This window comes from Lissotriton helveticus, chromosome 12 (genome assembly GCF_964261635.1).
Source record: "Lissotriton helveticus chromosome 12, aLisHel1.1, whole genome shotgun sequence".
Lineage (NCBI taxonomy): Eukaryota > Metazoa > Chordata > Amphibia > Caudata > Salamandridae > Lissotriton > Lissotriton helveticus.
In genome coordinates this window covers 808,650,889-808,676,172 of record NC_136073.1, presented here as the reverse complement: position 1 = coordinate 808,676,172, position 25,284 = coordinate 808,650,889, and the positions used below count along the sequence as shown (strand labels likewise).

Below are 25,284 nucleotides of genomic sequence, written 5' to 3'. Positions count from 1 at the left end.
TAGTACAGTTTAATAAATAATGATGAAGGCTGGGCATTCTTTTTAATATGTTCCTGATATATTAATAATCTCAGACTGTGTCTACTATTCATTTAGATTATTTTATCGATTATAGTTGCTGAATTGTGAATAATAAATCACTTTCACATTCCTCCCTTATTGTTTACTTTCTGTTGGTCTGGCTACTGGCACCTTTAACTTTTTGGAAGACATCACTTCATTGATTCTTCAAAAAAGTACAGCAAGAAGGGAAACAGAGTGAAAAGCTTTGGGTCAGTTCCCTTCAGTTATTGTCTTTTAAGTGTTCTGTGGCTTGACATAGCTTGGATGGGCTCTCTATCATGGCCATAGCATTTTGAGAATGTGTCTATTGTCCCACTTCTTTTATCATTAAGTTTGTCTTCTTTGATGTAATGTATTTTCTTTACTGAGGCAATTTTAATTAATTACATTTTAATTTAAGAGTGCTTACTGTTTGGATACCTTGGCTTGTTTTTAGTTCGAGAGTGCTTACGGTCGGAATACCTTGGCCTGTCATAAAGAAAGTGTTATTAATTAATGAATGTGCATTTGTTAGGTCTCGCTTGGCGTTGCAGCGCATGCGCTGCTCCCTCGGCGTAATTTATTGTTAGCGACGACTTTGAGACGAGGGCTTGAAGCCCCACCCCTCATTTCCATTGGCTTGCGTCACCGTTTATGCTAAAGGGTATCCTGCCATTAGAAATGAGGGTTTTTTGATGACGCCCTTTCGCTTCCGATGCAGACTGGGTCGCCTGCTTTGCTGCTGTCACAAAGCACTTTCTTATCTTCATGGGGCCATGTGTTTCTAATTAGAAACACATGGCCCCATAAAGACAAGAGATCAATGCTTGTTTTTGTCATGCTTTGCTGCAGGCCCGGTGTGGAGTGGAGACAGCACAAGTGAATGTGCCTTTCTCATCGAAAGAAGAAAGGCCGCTTTTCTCCTCCAGTCCCAGGCCCTGTGTCATTTTAGCCTTAGACTTGCTTTTTGGGTAGTGTTTCCGCTCTGATGAAATTCTTTAGTACTTTATTCCCACTGTAGCTCCGAAAGTGCCATTTATATAGCACTTATTACCTCACAGAAATAAACATGCAGCTGTAAAGTGTGTTACTGCTTATAGTAGTCATTGTGCTGCTGCTGATTTCAGTTAAAAATGCTGAGTCAGATGATGAATTTGTGAGGACGAGGATCCTACCTCACTTGATTTAGGCCACGGCATTAGTTTTATAGCACTCACCCCTTAAACAGCATTTTTCGATATGCCTGTGTCCACGCCCCATTAAAGACTCCCCGCTTTTTGATCCCACTTAAAGCCCTGAGTTGCACCTCTCTCGGCATTTTTGGTGCCGCACCCGTGGCTCCTGGACCCCCCGTCCCCGGGAAGGGGGGTCCTTCCATCTGGATGAATGCGTTAATCTGGGCCTGCGGTGATGTCGCTGGATAAAACACTTTACAACATGCTCTTGGACGCTCTCGGTATGGAGAACGTTCAGCGCTTAGAGGCCTTATTAATGACACGGGCAGCGCCTGGCACCAGGGACATTACTCCGAAGATTGCAGACCAGGGCTACTGGGGCCGGTGCTGGTTTAAAGAAATGCCTCAGGACGTATCAAACACCCCCAAAATATGTGGACCGTGAGTGTTTTATCATGCAATGCAGTCATCAGTGCCTCGCGGGCAGGAACACGGACTCATCGGCCACCAAGCGCCTGGAAGCGCACATCAAGCACTGATCTTGACAAATACAATGCTGAGAAGGTGCTGACGCCTCGGGTCATTGACGGACGGGACTCGTCGTAGACCGGTAGTTGGAGCGCTCAGCACTGGGTGTCCAGCAGGGGTCACTGCACCTCGGAGGAGAGGGAAACGGGTAAGAAGCGCCCTGTGCCACGTTCAAGACACCGATGCCACTGAGTGCCATCCTAGAAGAACATGCCAACATCTTGACTGCGTCCCGGCGGTGCCCTGGAACTGGAGGGAGGGGGCACCAGTAGTGGACCTACAGACCTTCATAGAATCAGGCCCAAACATGCCGGTAAAGCACATCTGGACGCCCTGGCCTTTCTCCGCCTCGATTGTCATGTCAACAAACCAACACAGCCAGAGCAGGTGTGGGCAGGGCCCGGTCTTCTAAGAGGCCCTGGGTCACGGGAGGCATCGAGAACATATGAGTGAGAGGCGAGAGGGGGCCTTCTATCTGCTGATGACGCGAGGACTATGACGTCACTTAACTTGGCACTCTGCACTGGTGTATGCACGGTGATTAGGTGTTGGGCCTCTTAAGCAGGCACTGCAACTCTGCTATTGAAACACCCACACTCGGGCAGGCTACGAGAATGGACCGTGCACCACTTAGGTAGGCATGGTGACTAATCAGCCTGCTGGATCACTGAACCAGCACAGTGATTGGTCTCTGCACCACTGCGGCAGGCAGAGCAGAGAGCTGGTGCTGGACCACAATTGTAGTATTTATATAGCACCAACCAGAGCTTTAAGTGGGATGAAAAAACTGGGGGGGGATCTCTCATAGGGGCGCGGCCTCTGTAATTAAGAGCGTGGCTTAAAACACATAAGTTAAAAATCTGTGCTTAGCGTAGTGTACAGCCCACTGGTATTTTGCTGCTGCCGTCATTGCATCCATATATATAGCAGGTACTGGGCACACGTGTAGGAATAAACAGTATTGGTACTGAGAGATTTGCAAAATAAAGTTGACACCGGTAGTATAACAAACACGTTGTTTATGTAGCTTTTTTCTTCAGAACATACAACGCCAGCCGACACGTGTTTCGTCAACAGGGGGATCAGCAAATCCAGCGGGAAATACTTTGTTTGGTGAGTGGAAGGCCCTTCCTGGGCCTACTGTAAGATACAAATAGCTGATGAGACTTCCTGAAGGTTTTTGTCTTTTCAATATAGAATTTAAGGCAGCGTTTAAGATCTAGAGAGTACAGCGACCTTTCCGCTGCCGTCGTGGGATTCGAGAAGAAAGAGCGTAAGACCACCGGCTCGTTGAGATGGAAGTCCGGCGGGACCTTTGGAATAAATTTTGGGTTTGTCCGCAAGATTACTCTATCCTGCTTGAATTGCAGGAAAGGCTCTTGTATTGATAAAGCTTGAAGCTCACTCACCCGTCTTGCGGAGGTGAGAGCAAGTAGAAGGGCTGTCTTCCAAGATAGGTATTTCAGGTCAGCCCTGTGTACCGGTTCAAAGGGATGCTTCATAAGCTGGTTAAGGACTGTGTTCAGGTGCCAGGTAGGTGGCAACATTCTCACAGGGGGAAAGGTCCTGTAGAGTCCTTTTAAAAACTGTTTGACCAATCTGTTGGACCACAGAGAAGGGCCAGTAGCAGATCTTCTGTAACGGGATATCGCTGCCAAATGGACCCTGATGGACGCATGAGCCAGGCCTGAGTTCGCCAGATGGAGAAGATAAGGTAATATTTGTTCCGGAGAGGAAGAGAAAGGATGTATACCTTGATCTCTACACCAGATGCAAAATCTCTTCCATTTCAAAGTGTATATTTTATTGGTGCTATCAGCCCGAGCCAAGATTGCTCTACATTCTGGCGGGATAGTTAAGCTTTGAAATTCTCTGAACTCAGGAGCCAAGCGGCTAATTTGAGTGAGGCCAGATTCGGATGCTGGACTTGCTGGTTGCACATAGTGAGGAGAGATGGGAACTTCTTCAAACGCATCGGCGGTTCCAGAGATAGACGGAGGAGTTCCGTGAACCGATGTTGGCGTGGCCAAGTTGGGGCTACCAGGCTGAGTACAAGGCTCCGCCTTCAGCTTTCTGAGGACCCTGGGAATCATTGGAAACGGTGGAAAGGCGTACGCAAAGACGTTGCACCATGCGATCGAAATGCATTCCATAGGGACCCTTTCTGGGGATGCCAACCTGCGAAGTGTGGGCATTTGGTGTTGGACCTTGTGGCGAACAGGTTGATCTGAGGAGTACCCCATCTCGAGAAAATTTGATTGAGGATTCCTTGATCCAGTTCCCACTCGTGAGACGTTGTTCTCTGTCAGTGAATCGGCAAGCATATTGTCCATGCCTGGAACATACTCCGCCCGAAGAGATATATTGTGTCCGATTACCCAGTTCCAAATTTTCTGAGACTCGTGAGAAAGTGTCATTGAGCGAGTCCCTCCTTGTTTGTTGAGGTAGTGCATCGTCGTAGTGTTGTCTGTACGGACGAGCACTAGGGAATTTTTGATACTTGGAAGGAAAGCTTGCAGGGCGAGGAAGACTGCCTATAGTTCCAGTAGATTGATATGGAGCCTCTTTTCTGAGGTGGACCACTTCCCGCTTATCTGTAGCTCTTGGAGGAAAGCTCCCCAACCTTCCAAGGAGGCGTCTGTCGTGATGACATGTGGTGTAGCCGGAACCAGTAATGGTAAGCCTTGAGAAAGGTTTCGAACCGATATCCACCATTGAAGGGCCTCGACCATTTGAGGAGTGACCTTTATGCGATCGTCGAAACACCCTATGCATTGGACCCATTGTTTTGCGATTGCTTCCTGGAGGGAGCACATGTGTAGCCTGCAGTGAGGTATCAAGAGAATACATGACGACATCATTCCCAGTAGGGATTTGAAAAGTCTGACCGTTGTGATCTTCTTTGAAGTCACAAGCATAGCCAGTGTCCAAAGCCTGTTCTTTCTCTCTTGAGATGGGAAGGCTTTCTTTAGCCGTGTGTCGAGAGTTGCACCGAGGAAATTAATGCGCTGAGAAGGTAGAAGGACTGATTTCTCCCGATTGAGTGCGAGTCCTAAAAGATTGAAAAGTTACAGACAAGCGTTGGAAGACCTGGACACGCCTTCCAAAGATGGAGCCTTGATCAGCCAGTCGTCCAGATACGGAAAGACTTGATGATGGCGCTGCCTGAGATATGCAGCAACTGGGGAAAGACCTTTTGTGAAGATGCGAGGTGCAGACTTGAGCCCGAAGGCCAGGACGCAAAATTGAAAATGTCTGCCTGCCACTGCAAACCTTAAATATTTTTTGTGATTTCTGTAAATCGGGATATGGAAGTAAGCGTCCTGAAGGTCCAGGGACGTCATGAAATCTTCCTCTTCCAGCAGTTGTAAGACCTCCTGGATCATCACTATGCGAAACGACTGCTTCTTCAGGAATTTGTTGAGGGCCCTGAGGTCCAAAATTGGTCTCCACTTCTTCTCTTTTTTCCGAATTAGAAAGAAGCAAGAGTAAAATCCCCTTCCTCGTTGCGACGGAGGTACCTTTTCTATTGCCCCTTTCTGGAGCATAAGAGAGACTTCTCGGAGAAGCAGCCGTAGATTTTTGTGATTCATTGAGCAGGGAGGAGTTTGGGGTGGAATATGCGTGAATTCCAGAGAATGGCCGAATTTAATCTTTTGAAGGACCCAACGGTCCGTGGTAATCTTTCTCCAATTTGTTAAGAAATGGGAAATCCTTCCTCCAATTTTTGATGAGGGAAACGAATCCGGGACTGGCTGAAGAGACATGTCATTGTCTACGCCCATTGTTTTTCCGCTGTCCTCTACCACGAAAGGACGACTTGCCATAAGAAGATTGTAGTCCATGTTGCTGGCATTGCTGATATTGGGGTCGACTCTGGCCTGAAGAGTATGACGACCTGTATTGATAGTTTCCTCTATAAGAGGACTGTCCTCTTCCTCTAGACCCACGAAAGGACTGGTTCTTGTACTGGAGAGTACCTAGAGCCCTAGCAGTGTCCGTGTCCTTCTTTATATTTTGTAGCGCTTCATCAATTTTGGGGCCGAAAAGCAATTGGCCATCATAGGGCATATCCAATATTTTCGTTTGCACCTCGGGACGAAAGGAAGTTGCTCTTAGCCACCCTTGCCGTCGCAAGACTGCTGCTCCAGCCAGCTGTCGGAAACCAGTTGTAGTGATATCCATCGCGCAGTCTATTATTTCTGACGCCGAGGTTGCACCTTCTAGTAAAATTGTCTTTACCTCCACTTTGGATGTATCTGGTAATTCCGATAGATATGGGGCTATATCCGCCCATAATTGTCTATTGTAGCGTCCCAGGAGCGCTAAGGCATTGGCTGCCTTCAACGTCATTGCAGACATTGAGGAGAACCGCTTCCCAATGTTGTCTAACCTCCTGCCTTCCTTATCCGGAGGCGCCGATAATGGGGCAGAAGGATTTCTGGAATTCTTCTGTGCTGCCTGCGTCACTACTGAGTCTGGTTTGGGGTGTCCTATCAAACAAGCCGGTGCAGTATCAGGTGCTCTATACTTTTTATCCAATCGAGGTACCACCGGAGGTACGGAGGAAGGGTTCTGCATGACTTTAACACCCTGAATCCATAAATAATCAATAATGGGTATTGATCTCACTGCTTTTTTGAGAGGTTCTTTAAAATCATACAAGAAACAGTCTTGTTCTTGAGAGACCATTGCTATTTTAAAACGTTGAGCGTCACTCTCAACTACATTATGGAATCCTCCAATGTTGCCTGGTGGAGAATCTGCGGGCGCAGGCACTGGAGACGCGGGATAGGGAATGACATAGTCATCCCAGTCATCATGCATAGATTGGGCATCTTGCAGTTCTCCCTCTTCCTGCTGTTCTTCCTCTTCCTCATCAGAGGTCGGAGGATGTGGCAGATCAAACCGCTCAGGCTGAATATTTAAAGGTGGAGGCCGTGGTCTTGGTGAAGGAGATACTGTGGTAGGCGGTGGAGCAGGTGACTCTGGAAACCTCTGCTTGTAGTCTTGAATAAGGTATCTTAAGTCAGTAACTAAAGAGGCTGGCAGGCAAACCATAGGTTGAGGTGGCGGATGATATTCCTCCTCCTGAACCTCATCTTCATCAAAACTTTGGCATTTTACATTAAGTTCCGAAGGACTTGTTGCCTTCTGAAACATGTCCCCCTCATCTGAATCCTCCTCTTGAAGAAGACATGCTGGAGGCAGTGGTTAAACTCTGCTTGGCGATGTTAAAGCCGGTGTGAGCGCCTTTTTTGTGATTCTTAGGCGTACACATGTGGTTTGGAGACCAGAATCCATCATCGTCGACGAGGCCGTCGACGGTGGAACGTCGACGGGTGTCGTAGAAGGTAAAGTCATCGTCGGGGCCGCCGTCGACGGTGGAGACATCCCTGTCGTCGACGATGTCTTCGTCGACGGTATCTTCGTCGACGGTGCCTTCGTCGACGAGCCCTTCGTTGACGATGCTTTCGTCGATGGTGCCGACGTCGACGGTATTGGCTTCGTCGTCGAGGTCGTCGCCGATCCCAACGTCAGCGAGGTCAGCGTCGACGGTGTCTTCGACGTCGACTGTGTTTTCTTGATGGCTATCGTCGACGACAAAGTCTTACCTGCCGTCGACGATGGGGTCAAAGTCGTCGACGAGGATAATGACGACGATGCCGTTGACGTAGAAACAGTCGTCGTCGACGTAGATACATGTGAAGCAGTAGACACAGCTTTTCTCGACGATGAAGATGTCGTCGACGATGCCGTAGTCAACGGTGTCAAAGCAGGCTTTTTGAAGGTGTGAACTTCCTGAGAGGAAACCTTCACAGAAGTTGCCTTGGATAGAACCTCTGAAGACTTCTTTGATGTCTTCTTTTGAGGAGGAGCCGTAGGGCTAGGAGAAGCCACCCTTGGTCTCTTTAGAGAAGATCTTGAGGAGACTGAAGAACCTTCACTTTCCTCAGAAGATTCAAGGTGGTTCCTGTCTTTCAGCCTTTGGAGCCAGATTAAAAGGTGTCCTTCACGGTCTTTGAGGGTTTTAGTGGAAAAGGTACGACATACCTTGCAGTCTTTAGAAGAATGGCCCGGATACAGGCAATATAGGCAGTCTTTATGCAGGTCATCAACATGTAGCCTTTTCTTTCCACATGAACCACAGGATCTAAAAAGACCCTTTTTTGGTGTGTCAGCCATGATGGTATCAGCAGTCACAGAAGAAACAGGATAAGATATCCAAGAACACTGGAAACCAGTTGTGAAGAAAAATCTGAGCAGAGCTCAGAGGAGACTCCCTTAGCACAACGTGCGGTAGAAAATCTGAGGGACTGAGGCTCCTTTCAGGAGGGTTCTAGAGGGAGGTGACAGCTGATTAGCTCTTTTCTAGAGTTTGGTCCTTTTTACAAAAGGACAGGGATAGGTTACTAATGTGAGGCATTTAGGCCTATTTATCTATATGTCTATGGGACATTACTTTATTTATATACCGGGGACTCCCATTCCGACGACGGGGAATGATTCAGGCATGTGAATCTATGAAAGACAACCCTAATAATGGATAACTGTCATCTTATTACAGACATAAACATACTTTAAGACGCATCCCATTTTTATTTTACAACAGTAAGACAACTCAGTGTATTGAAGTCGGAATTTGTGCGTTACCTGCGGATTTCCGACAATGTCGGCCTTCATTCGCTCTAAATAAGCCCCTCCAAGTTGTCCAACTGTCTGTAACACCCATGATTTCTATTTGTGGGCGCCTGTGTTTGTGGCCTATATTGTTATAAAACCTGTGGTTCCCCTTGTGTTTTCTCTGATGTAGTAGTGACTCGAAAGAGACTGGCCGGCCAATCAGAACACAGCTTGAACCAAAATAATTTACAACAATGCATGGCCCGTCGTGGAGGTAGCAACCATTGTGTGCGGGTAGGGTAATGTGTGTGTGCATGTTACCAGGGACTGACCTGTTCCATGTTTGGAGTTCTTCCTTGGTTTAAAATGGCTAAAATGGACAGCTAAATTAAACAAGCATTTGCATTGCAATAGGTCTCGCATTTGCGAGATTTTGAGCTATTGGCTTTGTAAATGACAATGCCTTTTATTTATGTGTTCAATATTTCACTGTGCATGCCTTTTACCTTCATCACATACAATATAAATTTAATCTTCTGATGTCTTTTCAGAACACTTCTTCTAGAGGGTATGTTTTAACTATGTCTATATAGTATTTTCAGCAAATGGTCCTTTCTCCTAGCTTTCATATTTCTGTGGCAAAAGGCGTGGCTTCATTATGCAATTTTTTATTTAGAGCAGCTGGGGACAACACACAAAAGGTCGGCCCGCCATTACCAACCACTCCCCCTAACAAAATGTAAGTGGTTTTTGTTTTGGCCGTGTTGTACTCCCCTCTTTTTGTCCACTTCGCCATGTCAGTCACAGTAGCTTTTCTTCTCAATCACTAAGTTCTGTACTATGTAAAGATAACCAAATGTGGTATAAGGCATGCATTTCAGTAAGAGAAGCAAGTTCATCAAATCCAATCAGGCACACAATGAAGACACACCCATTCCTGGAATGGAGACCATGGAAGTGGAAGAATACCCCCCAAAACAGAAATGTATCAAAGAAACCTACGACAGCATTCTCCATATAGGCTCGGAAATGGATGTAGCAGCTTGTGACACACAGATGTGGTCTTATTTTTTTCAGATTTTTTTTTGTCTTGCATGTGTAGAAAATTCTAAACCAATTGAGATGGATAGGGTGCGGGACAAGAGATTAATTAGATTTTAGAAATTTTGTTTTCGTGAAAAATGAACTATTGTTACTTACCTGTAAACAGGTGGTTCTCCAGTATTGGTGTCTTTCATAGATTCACATGCTTGAATATTCCCCGTCGTCGAAGTGGGAGTCCCACGGTATATAAAAATAGCAATAATGCTAATATAACATAAATGATAATATCATATAATAATAAAATAGAGATAATACACTGTAAAAACCTCTACAATGGTAACTTCCATAGGAAGACAGTATAAGAGAAAAAACTCATTTGTAACATATCAGTGTCATTATGTTGGTCCAACCTGCAGCCAATCAGGCTCACGCACCCTCTAGAACCTTCTCCTCAGAAGCTCAAGCCCTCAGATTTTCGTAGCACTAGTAACAATAGCGTATGAGGAGAAGAGAGCCTCTGAGGGGAGGAAGGGTGGGTCGCATGTGAATCTATGAAAGACACCAATACTGGAGAACCACCTGTTTACAGGTAAGTAACAATAGTTCTTCTCCAGTATTAGGGGTGTCTTTCATAGATTCACATGCTTGAATAGAATAGATAGCAGTAACTCCTTAGCACTGGGATTGCAAGCATCTTCACAAGAAGTAAACACATAGCTTAAAAGCATATAGCAATCACAGAAGAGAAAGGAGGAGGGAACAGAGGCTCACCTTATTTAAAGAGATGGCGAAGCACTGCTTGCCCCACTGCGGTATCCGCCTCGTTGATGGAATCCAAACAGTAATGTCTGGTAAAGGTGTGCCTATTCGACCACGTTGCCGCCCGGCAAATCTGGTGTAGAGGCACTCCGGCAAACAAGGCGGTGGAGGACGCCATCGCTCTCGTCGAATGTGCCTTCACAGGACCCTGTAAAGGCTTGCCAGCTTGTTGGTGACAGTAGGATATGGCTGCTGAGAGCCATCTTGCAAGTGTCTGTTTTGTCACTGAATGTCCCCTTCGCATTCTTCCATATGCTATAAAAAGCTGATCTGATTTGCGGAAGGGGGCAGTTCTTGAAATGTAAAACTTTAGACAACGGCTGATGTCTAAGGAATGAAGGCGTTGTTCTGCCGGAGACTGTGGATTCGGAAAGAAAGTCTTCAAGAAGACAGGTTCGTTCAGATGGAAATCTGTAGGCACTTTTGGCAAAAAAGAGGGATTGGTCCGAAGAGACACCCCATCTGGTTTGAATTGCAAATAAGGAGGCTTGATTGTGAAAGCATGAAGATCGCTGACACGGCGAGAAGACGTTAGGGCCAAAAGCAAAACGACCTTCCAGGTAAGAAACTTGTTGTCTGCTCTGTGGATTGGCTCAAAAGGAGGCTTCATGAGCTGTGACAATACCACGTTGAGCTGCCATGCCGGAGGCGGGCGTCTGATAGGAGGAAACTTCCTGAAGAGACCTTTAAAGAATTGTCTGATAATTCTGGATGAGCAGAGAGAGGTTGAGCCATCATGCCTGAAACGTGAAATAGCTGCCAGAAAGACCCTCAAGGTGGCATGAGAGAGGCCAGACTGAGCAAGGCTTAGAAAGAAGGGCAACAGCTGTTCTGGGGCAGAAGTGAGTGGGTGGACATTTGCTTCTGCGCACCAATGGCAAAACCGTTTCCACTTTAGTTTGTACGTTTGAACAGTTGAGGAAGCTCTAGCAGAAGCCAGAATCTCTCTGCATTCCTGGGGCATCTCTAAATTCGCGAATTCGAGGAATTCAGGTTCCATGCCCATAACTGAAGAGTGGTCGGGTCTGGATGGCAGACTTGGCCCTCGTCCATGGACAGAAGATCTGGACGTGGATGCAGACGAATGGGCGTGCATTGGGACAACAGAAGAAGTTCCGAGAACCAAGCCTGTCTGGGCCAACGAGGTGCAATCAGTATCAAGTGGCAGGGTTGCCTGCGCATCTTCCACAACGTCCTCGGCACCAATGGTATGGGAGGAAACGCATAGGCGAACAGGCCGCTCCAGTCCATGAGAAGGGCGTTGCCGCTGGACCCCGGATGAGGATGCCAGCTCGCAAAGGCGGGGCACTTCCGATTCAGTGGAGTGGCAAAAAGGTCCATCAGGGGACGACCCCAACGGCGGAACACCATGTCCAGAGTTTGTTGATGAAGCTCCCACTCGTGGGTAGACGATGTGGACCTGCTCAACGAATCCGCTAGGATGTTTGAAACCCCCGGCAGATGGACCGCCGTCAGGGAGATTCGATGATGAAGAGCCCAGTTCCAGATCTTCTGAGCTAGCCGAGACAAGGGCTGAGATCTTGTGCCGCCCTGTTTGTTCATGTAGTGCATGCTGGTTGTGTTGTCCGTTTGAACCAGCACGGACTCTCCTTGCACTACTGGCAGAAAAGATCTGAGAGCAAGGAAGATCGCCAGCAGCTCCAATCTGTTGATATGCCATGTTCGTTGTGACGGTGTCCACTTCCCTTTGATTGAAAGGTCTAGGAGATGAGCTCCCCAACCCTCCATGGATGCATCTGTGGTCAGCGTTAGATCCGGAGGAAGGGCCAGAAAGGAAACTCCTTCGTTTAGGTTGGATGGTTCTCTCCACCAAAGGAGACTGTCTTTCATGCGAGACGAGACTCTCACTAGATCGTTGAAGGATCCTGACACTTGGCGCCATTGCAGGTCTAGTTCCTCCTGAATAGGGCGAGTGCGGAGCCTGCAGTTCGGAAGCAGAGCGATGCAGGACGACGCCATCCCCAGAAAGGACTTCAACATGCGCACAGAAACTGACTGTTTTGAACGGATGAGGGTGACTAGACGTACTATTTTCACCTGTCGTTCTTGGGAAACGAAGGCTTTTGATAATTCCGTGTCGAGAATGGCACCCAGGAAGTTCCTTCTTTGTGATGGTGTTAAGTGTGACTTGTCCACGTTGATGGTCAACCCCAGTGACTTGAAAGTCCGCAGGCAGAGACTTGTGTCGTGAGCCAGCTGAAGAGGAGACGGAGATTTCAGAAGGCAATCGTCCAGATAAGGAAAAATCTGCACTCCTTGAAGACGTAGATAAGCCATGACTGGGGCCAGGACCTTCGTGAAAACACGAGGTGCCGAACGCAGGCCGAAGGCAGCACCTTGAATTGGTAATGGATAGTGCCCACCTTGAACCTCAGAAATTGGCGATGTTGTTGCAGAATCGGCACATGAAAATAGGCGTCTTGCAGATCTATCGTGGACAGAAAATCTCCGCTGCAGAGAAGCCGCAAGACTTCTGACAATGTGAGCATGCGGAAAGACTGCTGTTTTAGAAAGAAATTGAGCGCCCTCAAATCCAGTATAGGCCGCCACTCTCCCGTCTTCTTGGCAATGAGGAAAAAACGTGAGTAGAAACCTGTCCCTTGTTGTGATATAGGAACCACTTCGACTGCACCTTTTAGTATGAGAAGACGAACTTGATGTTGCAATTCTAGAAAATGGGGAGGTGGCGGGCCTGATGGCGGAGATTGAGGAGGAATCTCTGTGAACTCCAAGGCATGACCCTTGCGAACAATGTCCAATACCCATTGGTCCGATGTTATCAGAGACCATTGGGAATAAAACTGCGAGATTCTCCCTCCAACTCCTTGTGTGACATGAGAGTCACTGGCGTTTGTTGTTGGCACCCCTATAAGTAGGTTTTCCTTTATAGGGTCGTGACTGATTTTGGCGAGTAGACTGCTGAGAGGAGTAACGTTGATTGCCTTGGTTGAATTGGCGGTACTGAGTGTGTCCTCCTCGAAAATTCGTGGAAGACGAACCTCTTCCACGGGCGCCACGAAAGGGCTGCTTCTTAAATTGTAAGGAGACTAGCGATTTTGCTGTATCGGTGTCCTTTTTAATTCACTCAAGCGCCTCGTCAATGTGAGCGCCAAAAAGAGATTCACCGTCATAGGGCATGTCGAGTATCTTCGACTGGACTTCTTGCCGGAAAGAAGTGGATTTAAGCCAGCCCTGGCGGCGGAGAGCCGCAGCACTGGCGAGGATGCGAAATCCCGTACTCGCCACATCAATCGCGCAGTCAATCATTTCCTCTGACGCCCTCATGCCATCCTGGAGAACTTGCTGGGCTTCTGATCTGGACGCTTCTGGAATTAGAGAAACGAATGCGGAAATGTCCGACCACATTTGCCTGTCGAAGCGACCTAGAATGGCCAACGCATTTGCAGCGCGTACCGACGTAGAAGACATGGTGGAAAATTTCTTCCCAATGGCGTCCAAACGTCGACCCTCTCTATCAGGTGGAGTAGTGAGAGGAGTCGCCGGATTACGGGATCGTCGCTGTGCCGCCTGTGTGACAACCGAGTCCGGTTTGGGATGCGACAGCAGACAAGCAGGTGAACCCGCAGGAGCCTTGTACTTCTTTTCCAGGCGAGGGACTTGTGCCGGCAAGGAGTTAGGAGAATGCATAATTCTTATCCCTTCTTTCCATACAAATTCTATGATTGGTATGGTGTGAATTTGTTTGTATGGTTTGTTTTTGAAATCGTAGAGAAAGCAATCTTCTTGCCGTTGTTCTCTCGGCAATTTAAAGCGGTCCGCCGCTTTATTCATCAGCACATGGAAGCTTGCTGTATCAATGGTAGGCGCATCACCCGCCTCTGGCTGTTGCGGAGAAGGTGTCTGTATCCGATAGTCGTCGTAATCCGCCATATCTGGATCCTGATCATCGTCAGTATCCTGGTGTAATTCCCCTTCTTCACTGTCCGACTCATCCACCCCGTGCGCACCAGGTTGCGGAAGAAGAGGGGGGTGAGGGCGGGGAAGCTCTGTCAAAACAGGCTGCTCCAAAGACTGTGGATGGGTGGCAGGGCCGGAGTCCTCCGCAGGAGCGTGGCTTGGAGTACCCTGAGGGGTAGGCGGAAACCTTCTGTTGTAGTCATCCAGCATATGCTGGAGGTTTGAAAACAAAGAAACTGGAAAAGATGCCATAGGCAACTGGACAAATTGGTCATCCGGTTGGACCACTTCCTCCACGTCCTCCTGGTCAGAACTGGAGTCTTGACATTTTATAATCAATTCTGATGGACTGTGAGCTTCATCGTCTTCATCTTCCCCCATAGATCCAGTCTCGTGATCAGTTGCCATCAAAGGCGAGGGTAATTGGAGATCAGGAGGCGGCAGCTGCATAGAAGAATCCCTGGCAGAGGTCAAGGAAGGCAGTGGTACCAGAGGCATGGTGGCAAAAGAACCCGATCCTGAAGAGGATCCTGAACATGCCGCTGAAGAAATCGCCATCGTCGACGAGGTAGGGCCCACTGAGGGATTCGTCGTCGACGGTATCGTCGTCGACGGAACGTGCGTCGACGGAGCCGTCTTTGCTGGAATCTGAGGAGACGGAATTCTCGTCGACGGTGCCTTCGTCGACGGTATCTTCGTCGACGATACTTTCGTCGACGGTATCGTCGTCGACGGTACCTTCGTCGACGGTACCTTCGTCGACGGAACCGGCGTCGCCTTCTTCGACGACGACGCCGTCGTCATGGAGCTGGTCGACGGAGCACTCGACGTCGACGGGGCTCTCGTCGTCGGAACCATCGTTGCCTTCTTCGTCGACGATGCCGACGTCGACGAGGTGGTCGACGGAGAGGCTGACGTCGACGGGACCTTCGTCGACGAGGAATTCTTCGACGTCGAAGAGGTTTTCTTCGTCGACGGCAACTTCGTCGCCGACGAGACAATAGGGATCGTCGACGGGATCGTAGGAGTTCTCGTCGACGTCGAGGATGTCGACATCACCGTCGTCGACGACGAGGAAGCAGACGTCGTCGTCACAGAGGTCGTCGACGAAGACAGCAAAGCCAATTTTGTGGACGGAACGGTCGTCGACGAGCCCGTCGACGACCTGGGAGTCAGGACTGTCAGAATACTGATAGAGCCTGGGCAAGACGCCTGAGAGCCAGGTCTCGTGGGCGTTGACACAGAAGGCATAGAATGTGAAGATTGTGCCACAGGCAAAGCCAGCTTTTTCTTTTTCTGAAGAAAAGGCGAAGGCAAGTCTTGAACACTCCCACGCTTGGAAGGAACAGTGGAACAGCCTGACTGAAGACTTACTGCGTCTGACAGAACATCTTCTTTATCTTGGAGGCGCTTCAACCATATAAGAAGGCGACCTTCCCTGTCTCTGAGAGTCTTAGAAGGAAGAGCTCTACAGATTTTACATTCATCCACCTTGTGGTCAGGGTACAGGCAGTAAATACACTTTTGGTGGGGGTCCTTCTCAAACAAACGTAGTTTCCCACATGAAGAGCAAGCTCTAAACAAGGACTTCTTACTTGACATTCTTGGAAAAATAATTTGAAGAGACAAACTTTGAAGAAAACTGAGCAGAGCTCAGGGAGACTCCCTTCACACGACGTGCGGTAGAAAATCTGAGGGCTTGAGCTTCTGAGGAGAAGGTTCTAGAGGGTGCGTGAGCCTGATTGGCTGCAGTTTGGACCAACATAATGACACTGATATGTTACAAATGAGTTTTTTCTCTTATACTGTCTTCCTATGGAAGTTACCATTGTAGAGGTTTTTACAGTGTATTATCTCTATTTTATTATTATATGATATTATCATTTATGTTATATTAGCATTATTGCTATTTTTATATACCGTGGGACTCCCACTTCGACGACGGGGAATATTCAAGCATGTGAATCTATGAAAGACACCCCTAATACTGGAGAAAAAATGTTACTATATGAATCAAAGACTACATGGCAGCAAATGAATCAAAACATGTAGAGTTGTATAAAAATCTCAGTAAACTGTGAGAAAAACAACGTAAAAATCGTTTTACCCGTCTGAAGAACAGTCAAGCATCCAGAGATTGTACCATTATGTTCGAAAAGGAAACTAGAACAGGGCACATTCGAAGATACTTCGAAATATGTTTTAATATCCTAGGAACCTAAAGAAAACATCTATTTTAACAACAACAACAAAAGAAAAGTCGAGCAACAAAGGGCTAACCATACTCCCCATTGGAGACTAATAAAAGACAAACAAAAAATCAGGGTAATCTTGAGATGACATGGGATGCTGCTGTGGCAGAAAGGCCTCTGACGGCTGGTAGTTGGACAGGTTCTTGGAGTAGTCACTTGGGCCAGTAGTGCCGCCGGCATAATGTCCTATGAGAATGGAACCAAGGTGGGTTTGGACACAGACTCTGAAGGAGGCAGGGATCGCACTGGCACTTAGCTCTGAGGGAGAACAATGTTGCTTCTTTATATTATTTTTGTTGCATTTCTCCCTCGAGGATTAGGATGAAGGGGAGAGAGGGGTGCGATATCTTGTCCGTGATCGAAGTCAAGTTCAACGTCATGGGCCCTAACGTTTTAGCCTTACTTTCTTTAATAGCCTTCATATGTATACTGAGGCAAGAGTCACTCAACCTCATGTCATGTTGCAACCTCAAGCGAAACAAACAAATGTCATCTGACCCTCATAATCCTTACTGGGATTGAGCTCGGAGCATTTGGGGGCTAGATATCTCTAGCAGTGCACCAACTGTCACAAAAACGTTTAAGGAGAGAACTTTCTAGAGCTAAAGGGAACTGACGATGCACCTCAGTGACTGATTTATGGCTCCAGCTATGTCACCGTGACATCGCAACAGGTGCTGACATACAGCCAGAACCTCCTACCTAAATGGAAGCGCTACTGAAGGTTTCCGGATCCAGTCTGGTACCTGGGATATTAAAGAAGTGAGGAACCTGCAAGTAGACATGTTCATCATACCATTGTCTACACATGTAAAAGTGGATAAAATATAATGAGGACTGTGCCATGTGATGGCAGCTTTCTCAACCTTCGATTCAGAATTAACTTAATAAGTATTTTTTTCAAAGAACATGATCTAAACAGTTTAAATAGGTGTCTGCTACTGTATTGTTTGATTAGGAAAGTGTGTGTGTGTGTGTGTGTGTGTGTGTGTGTGTGTGCGTGCGCGCACACACACACACGGGTGGGTGTATAGATAGATATAAAAGCATGTGTTGCCCAATTATTCTGTTTCAATGCAGCCTAACTGGGAATCTCCTAAACTTTACTTCTCAGTATAATCAGCTATGAAAAGGATAGTGGCTGTGAGTTCAGCAACACAGAGAGGAAGTCAGGCTAACTAATGGAAGTAACAGGGAGGCAGTAGGAACATATCTCCGGAGAGATCCTATAATATTTTAAAAAGCATAAGCTCATTCAATTCGAATGAATTGTGCTTACACCAGGTATTTATGTATTGTATCCTGTCACTTGTGAAGGCAGGTAAGGCTGTCACCTCACTCAAGGCATCCACTCTGTAGTCCTCCCACATAGAAGGAGAGTGACTGCTTGCTTTAAATATAAACACTGCCAGGGGAGTTCAAATGTAGCCACAGGATTGGCTAAATTATCTGCAAAGCAAAGGTAAAATATGGCATAAGAAAGGGCAAATTAAGTGACATATTATACGTCTGAGGTTAACTTATGAGGCACTTTTTGTGCCATTATCCAGCTATTATGAGGTGATGTCAAAAGGATCCTAATTCTCCATAAAATTACAAAATAAACGCATACAGATCCTCTTCAAATGTTAATCAACAAAGAATACATCTGTCTTGATTAGAATAAAAAAAAACACTGTCCTTTCTACCCTCTAAACTACAATTTTTACTGTAAAACGTGAATTGTTGCAATCAGCATAAATCAAGGCTAAATGAAGGCACTCTTTGTAATAAAATGTGTGCCTCCTATTTTGAGCATCACAGCTACTTTTTTCAAAGTTGTCTTCAGGTTCTGGTTTACCGTACATTCCGATAATAGGGAATCTTAGCATAGATTTTACTGTAGGTTCACGCTATTGGGACCCTGAAAGCAATTTAGGATTCAAGACCTTAAAACATGATGCAAAATGTTTGAGAATCTTTTAACCGCATGCGTGCGGGCGGAATTCCGCCCGTACGCTGGGATTTACTCATTCCCATGTTTCATGACGAGCTGGGCTCGTCATGAGCGTGCGAGGAGGCTACCTCATGACGAGCCCAGCTCGTCATGAGCGTCGAAGGGGTTAAACGCTGCATACGACCTAAAATAACTAGCATTGAGAACAAAGTATGTACTTTAAACATGAACTTGACGAATAATAGTAAAATGTTAACAACAAAGAAAGAAGTATACTTTCCACCATGCTGGAACTAGATTTAAGTAAGTATGTAAGGTTCTTCTTTGCTACCCTCCCCCAAACTGATCATTTTGGAATGTTAACACCACATGTGTAACACAGCCACTGTTTTAAAGTTTTAAAGCCTGAATATAGAACTTAACAGCAGAAAGCTGTTTTTGCACCCATTGTGCAGCAGGTTTACTAAATGTTGACCTAGTGTAACTAGAACATTTTGTTTAGTAAAACTTATAACAGATGCAGTAGATGATGGATTATAAGGCAAAGACAAATTTACACAGGAAAAAGCCGAAGCTGAATCCCAAATCATCCCAGTGGCCCTGCTTATATTGCTCTGCACTTTCAGTTTTGAATTACGTTAACTGTTTTTTAAAACAATTCATCAGTACAGCTCCCTACATTGTTCAGTTCCAAATTGCCAATATCTACTTAACTACAGCAAATCTTCACCAATTATACTTACTCTGTTGTTTTGTACACATCAGAGTAGAGTCCTGCTTTCTGGTATTTCTTTTTCGGAGGTCGTGGAGGTTTTTTCTCTCTCTGGGTACGTGCAGGTAAAAGCTGAAAAGTGCTCTCTGATGGCTGAAGATTCTGTCTGGCCTTGTCTAGACTGGGTGCCTCCTCTACCATCTCAGAAAAACTAGAAGAAAGTTAAAATACAACGTAAAATGAAAAAGCAATTCTCCTTAAAATTCCTGGAAATCCACTACTTGCAAAATACAATGTGTGTGACGAAACAGAGAACATTTCAAATACATATATCTAGGAGTCACTCTTTCAAACCAATTCAATATCCAATCAAGGACTGCTTTAATAACCAATGAAGGCAATGCCATGCAATTTTAAGGAGAGAATTAGATTGCATAATTAGTTATATTAGAAAAATGACATACAAGTCTTTGCATTAATTAAATCGTTGTGCACTGGTCCTTGAGGAGCTCCAAAAATCATTTTGTGTGTAATGTTGACTCAGGAGAAAATGTTGTTTTGTGTGTTTTAGGCTGGAATCCCTAATGAGATTGGCCAAGTTGATTTTGTGCACCAAGGAGGACGCCGGCCATATTTTGTATTAAGGCTTAAGCTGTTGTAACAGCACGACAGACATAGCAGCTTCTATTTTCTTCTTAGTTTTTGTCTAGGCATCTCATCTATAGGCTGGCCAAAGACATACTTCGATCAAATTCTACATACAACAAATGTTGCTGAACTCTTGAGTTTAATCTAAACCCTTGTACTCCAGCATCTCTCCTTTGCTGGATGCTAGTTTTGAGCTGCGAATGGGCAGTATGCGAGGTATCCTACATGCACTTAATACTAGTGTTAGAAATAATAACATTCGCTTCTACTACAATTTCTCGAGCCCTTTTCATATTGCTTTCAGGAAAGTACTACAAGAGTTCTCCTGTTTCATACAGTTGATGCTGTCCATAACTGACAATAATTGGCAATAAGACAACCCACAGCAGCTCCCATAACTAACCTCTTTATAGATAGGTATAAAGTTACTGTCTTTACCAGGGTGTCGGACAACCTCCAGTAACTTCTTCCAGTAAGCCCTCAAGTAAACTCCATTCCTGGCTATATAAACGGGTATTGAGTCTGGCACAAAATGTCCTGTAATGTAAGTAGGCTCTTGTTTTTTTTTCTCTGGGTGTGACAGCTACTGGTAGTTTATAATACTGTTTTAGCCTGTGTAATATTGATTTGGCTTTTCCACCCGCTAAAAAAGTTCCTACAAGGAAACCATGATCTCTTCGAATGACTTTGCTACTCTATGTTTAAGGCAGTCCTCAGGATGAGTAATGAATAGAAAGAATCATACGCTTTAATTGGTTATGGTTCTAGTGCCTAGTGCCACACGTCATCTTGCTTTTAAGATCCCAGTGCCGATCCTCGCCTCTATGATTGTCATCATCTATATAAAGCTGGTGTGCTGGTGAATCAGTGGGAGCAGGCGCAACATATTTGGCTCTCTTATGTTTAACATTTGGGATACGAACGAGCAGATTTGTTATTATTCCAAATGTAACCATGCTGCTGGTGAAAGATAGTTCTTCTAATGACCTAAACTGGTTTCAGCACTCAAATAATTTTTCAGGCAACTATGTAATTAATTTCTTCTGTCCGCCAAGAAAACATCACAAATCACACCCAATAGCCTGGCAAGGTATACCTTCAACAACACGTTTTACAATTAAAACCAGTGTAAGGAACACAATTAGACAGATATTTAAATTACATCTCCTTTTGTAATGCACACCACTACCACCACAACATTTTAACAATTACAATGGTGAATGATGCATTTGTAATCTGGCAAGTTTCATAGTATTTCAACCCAAACGTCTCTCCGTAATCCAATGCGATCTATGATCTGTTTATACACACTGTTTATACCATGTTTTTGTAAATGGTAAGGGAGTTGCTGCACAAATGATGATTAGATATGTTTATTTTTATTTGTTTTCTAAAGCATATCCATCACCCCCACTGGGTTAATATGGTGCTAAAAACAGGTGAGGTCATAAACAAAACTGCAGCCTCTAGTCGTAATCTCATCAGGTAAATCTAGGAAAAAGTTAGATCTTCAGCCTTCTGTTAAACTTCAGATGGACTCACTCCCCTTTAAGGACATTGGGAGCAAATATACCAAAACACTGAGTGAAATTGATTTATGAATGTCATTAGTGGGAGCAGTCTCCCTGAGTTGGTTGTCTAAACAATTCTCATTTAAAGATTGCGCACAGTAAATTTTCAAAAGTTACCTTGCCATATTTTCCTGCTCCTCCTCTTGCGGACACTTCTGCCTTTTGTTTGAATGCTCCTCCACCGGCTGCCGCTTGCGCTTCCACCCCTCGCCATGTTCCATATTTTGGTTAACACCCTGAACAACTGCTTCAATGACATCAGTGACTGTGTCCCCTGGGGAACATTGCTCATCTCCGCTACGGAGCTTGCAAGTAACAAACTGCGCAGCCTGCAAGTTGTCCATGGAGAGGAAGGATTCCAGGTCCTCCTTCCGCGGCCGACCTGGCCTTCGCTTTATAAAGTTGTTTCCAGTCCGTGACTGCCGTTGCAGCTTTTTAGCTTTCAAAATTTTATTAACATGGTCAAGGTTCTTCTTTGTGGCCAATAGTTTGTCATAACTGTACATTTTCCTAGCTTGCCGCTGCATAGCTTCCACTACACTTCTCTTGAGATGATGGGGAGAGCTACTTCTGGGCAAATGGCCTCTAAGTACATTCATGCCATCATTAGGCAGGTCACTGGTGGATGAGGGTGCTAAAGGACTGTCCTGTTTTCCTTGAGACCTCTCCCTGTTGTGGATTCTGCTTGGGCTGGCTGCAGCGGAGACATGAGCAGAATCTCCTGACCTCTCAATGGGGGACTGGTTCTCACTTGGGTCCATTCGCTGCAGTAGGTTGTCCATTGCTTCTTCACCTGAAACCACATGTCTTGTACTTCGGGTGTATATTCCAGACACTAAAAAAAAGAAACTGCAGTTAAATGTCTCTGAGTGTTTTAATTGAGTTCCATTTTACACATGAAATCAATAAATAAACGCCTCACTCTTAAGGTCCAAGACATCTCTAAAGCAGCTGTACTCTGAAGCTTACTTAACAGCATCATTCACCCATTTACTAGGTCTTAAATCCCACACTGCTGAATTCAAAAGTGTTCTTTTAGAATCAACATTTACCTCATAAATATTTTGTAAATAAAAAGGTTCATACTTTCCTTCTTAGAACACTAAAGTATATGAATGACTAGATTTGCTAAGATGTTTCTGGCACGGAAATTGGAACTTTACTTATGGTATTTTTTAGGTCTCGCCTAGAGCGTAGTGCGCATGCGCTGCACTAATGGAGAGCGCCTATTTATTGGCATTGATACAGCTTTTCTTGAAGCTTGTGTGTGTGGTGTTCACACGCTATTGGGCTTTGCATGCGTCTTTATAAAAAGACAGCACGTAATTGGACAAAGGCGGGTGCATGTCCCACCTTTGTATCCGCCCACTGCTTACGGCTTGCGAGAGGGAGCAGCAGAGCCATCGTTTTCCAATGATCGTGCCTGCGTCTCGTTAATTGTAAACAGATGGCGGTCGGGCTGGCCCTCACCATTCACGGGACTCTGCCCAGTACGCGGGCTCGAACCTACCTCTGGTGCGTTATTTTAAAGATCTGTCATTTGCGCCTTGTCGCGTCTCTCTTTTACCGCCTCTCTCTCGTCGTTTCCATTCTGCTAAATTAATCGTGTCTGCTACGTTTCATATGCCCGACGTATGCATCACAGCTCTCTCTAAAACTATTCCTAACAAGTCTTACTAGTGCCCCCTCCAATACCCGACTCCATATTTTGCACCGCACCCCACCACAAGCCCTGCCCACTCTCCATGGTGTGATCTTTACAGTCCAAACACAAGCTCGGTTTCTAGAAACGACAACGTCTCGCTGGCTTGTTTTTTTTCGTTGCCACCCGCAGAAATATTTACAGCTACCTGACAGATGTACAATACATTGGAACGTGTCTATCATAGCTGTATCTTTGGACATCAAAATACCACAGATAAACTGCAATGTTCTAATTCACAAGCTCCTGTTACCCTCTTTCCCAGATCACGCACGCGGCCCAAACAATCTCATCTCTTCGCGAATGCCGCTCGAGACCTCACTACAGGGCTCTCCTCTCGAGCAGGGAGAGATCGCAATCACGGGAAGCTCTGGGAAATACCACAGCTGAGGTCACCTCACCCAGCAGAATCCGTTGTACCACTTCCCCTCGGAGCCACCCACCCCGAAGAAAGAAGTAAACAGTCTGCATGTCTCAGCAACCAAAATATAATTGTTTGCAGTGGAACAAACCAAATGCTGCGGAACTTTACCATTTTACCATCGACCTGATGCCAGATTACCTTGCACCAAAGGCATGCATTTGTTTATTGGTAAAATCGCACCGACAACGTGATATTTTGGTTCAGTCCGCTCCCGTACCCTGAACTGGGCCTCAAATTGCTACCGGTCTGCATGGATTGAAAGATTTACAACAATATTCAGTACTACTTGGTTGCACGCGGTTTGCTTCAAGTAGACTACGGTTTGAATTCTTTATACTTGTATTCACTATGCTCCCGCCCCCTTTGCCGCCGTGTTCACCATGCTCCCGCCCCCCTCCCGTTGTCTGCATTTCCTTTGCTTTATCAGCCGTCCCACATCGTGACTCTGATCGCTATTTCTGCACAGCGGCAGAGCACCCAGGATAATGTGCAGCATGACTAAGCACTTATACGGTTCCAAAGGCGAGACCTATTGGCTATGCCAGTGCTTGTTTTAAAGAGCCTTGAGTAACAATTCTGCTAGAACAAAAGGTACTAAAGTGAAGGGTAACTATTTTTTATATGGTGGCTACTTCTTCTCAAGACTATAAAATCCCAGAAAAGAGTGCTGAGCTGGGTTTTCATATGCCCCACTAATAACAGATTCAGAAAAACTATTTTTAACACATCATTTCTGCCAAACGAAGACAAAATCAAATACAATAGTCAATGTTCTCTTAACAATGCCTGTACAAAAATTCAAACCATCTGTTAAACAGAATTACACAGTAGCACCACAACCCACATTTTACACTTGATATTCCTATTTCATTCGTATGGTCTTGCAGCACATTGATTCGTAAAGGACAGGTGCTTTTCCCAGCCACTAAGTTCTAGTACTCAGTACTGTTTTACTTCCCACCACTAATGTTCTAACGTTCTCCACTCCAGAAACGCAGCAAAACTTTTGATTTAGAAAACAATATAAATTTCACCTCTAGAATCAAACAAAACTTTCTTTCAAATTTATCATTACCTGTACCCATAGTCGAAAAGTAGCACTTTGAGGTGACTGAATTTGAATTATGTCATGTTACTCAATTCATACAGCAAATGTAGTATACCATGCAATGGATACAAGAAAAATAACAAAGGTAGAGCAAAATTCTGGATTCAAAAGGACACGATTAGTTTAAAAAAAGAAATGAAATATAATTTAAAAAAACTCAGATGAGCTTGAAGAGTTAAAATATATTTTATTTACAACGTTGCAGCTTCAATTCTGCTCACGCTGAACAAGACTGCTTTCTGATATAGCTAGATTTTCATACAGCATCATCAGTGAAGATTTCAATTGGAATGTAGAATCAATACAGACCTGCAACTGTTTAGATATGTATTAACTGGGTGGCACGGTCACTTATATTCTGTCAGGATGCAATGATTTCAAAAGTCATCCTTGAAAGTTCCTCTGGCCCCCATGAAACATCTTCCCCAGGAACATCCATCATTTGTTATGGATACCTCTCGGTTCTTTAAGATCATTGAAATCTTTAACGGAACTAAATTATATCTCTCTCTATACCACAGTATAATGATCTTTTATTTGCATACACGTCATTTGGTGTGCATCATATGCTTTTACTTTTGTATGCAAATAGTATACTTCTCATAGATATCGGCACATTTTTAAGATGACAGTGAGGTCAAGGACTGAGTATCCTGTCCTGCAAATCAATTTACAAAAAATATATAGGGTGGCAGGGTGAGATACCCTGCCCCCTCAGCCTGGTGTGGGGGTCCCATGTGCAGACAGCCCACTCCCCTAC

At 45.4% G+C, this 25,284-nt stretch overlaps 1 protein-coding gene across 2 annotated transcripts in view; it reads right to left on the bottom strand.

The window, feature by feature from the left end:
- The window catches only part of ASH1L (ASH1 like histone lysine methyltransferase), a 709,056-nt gene that overhangs the window by 378,957 nt on the left and 304,815 nt on the right, over positions 1-25,284 (bottom strand). For both annotated transcript variants that reach the window (XM_078670708.1, XM_078670709.1), the window contains exons 5-6: positions 21,408-22,125; positions 19,103-19,282 (exon numbers count right to left, since the gene is read on the bottom strand). In XM_078670708.1, the coding sequence (XP_078526834.1) occupies positions 19,103-19,282; positions 21,408-22,125 (898 nt within the window). The remainder of the gene's footprint in view (positions 1-19,102; positions 19,283-21,407; positions 22,126-25,284) is intronic.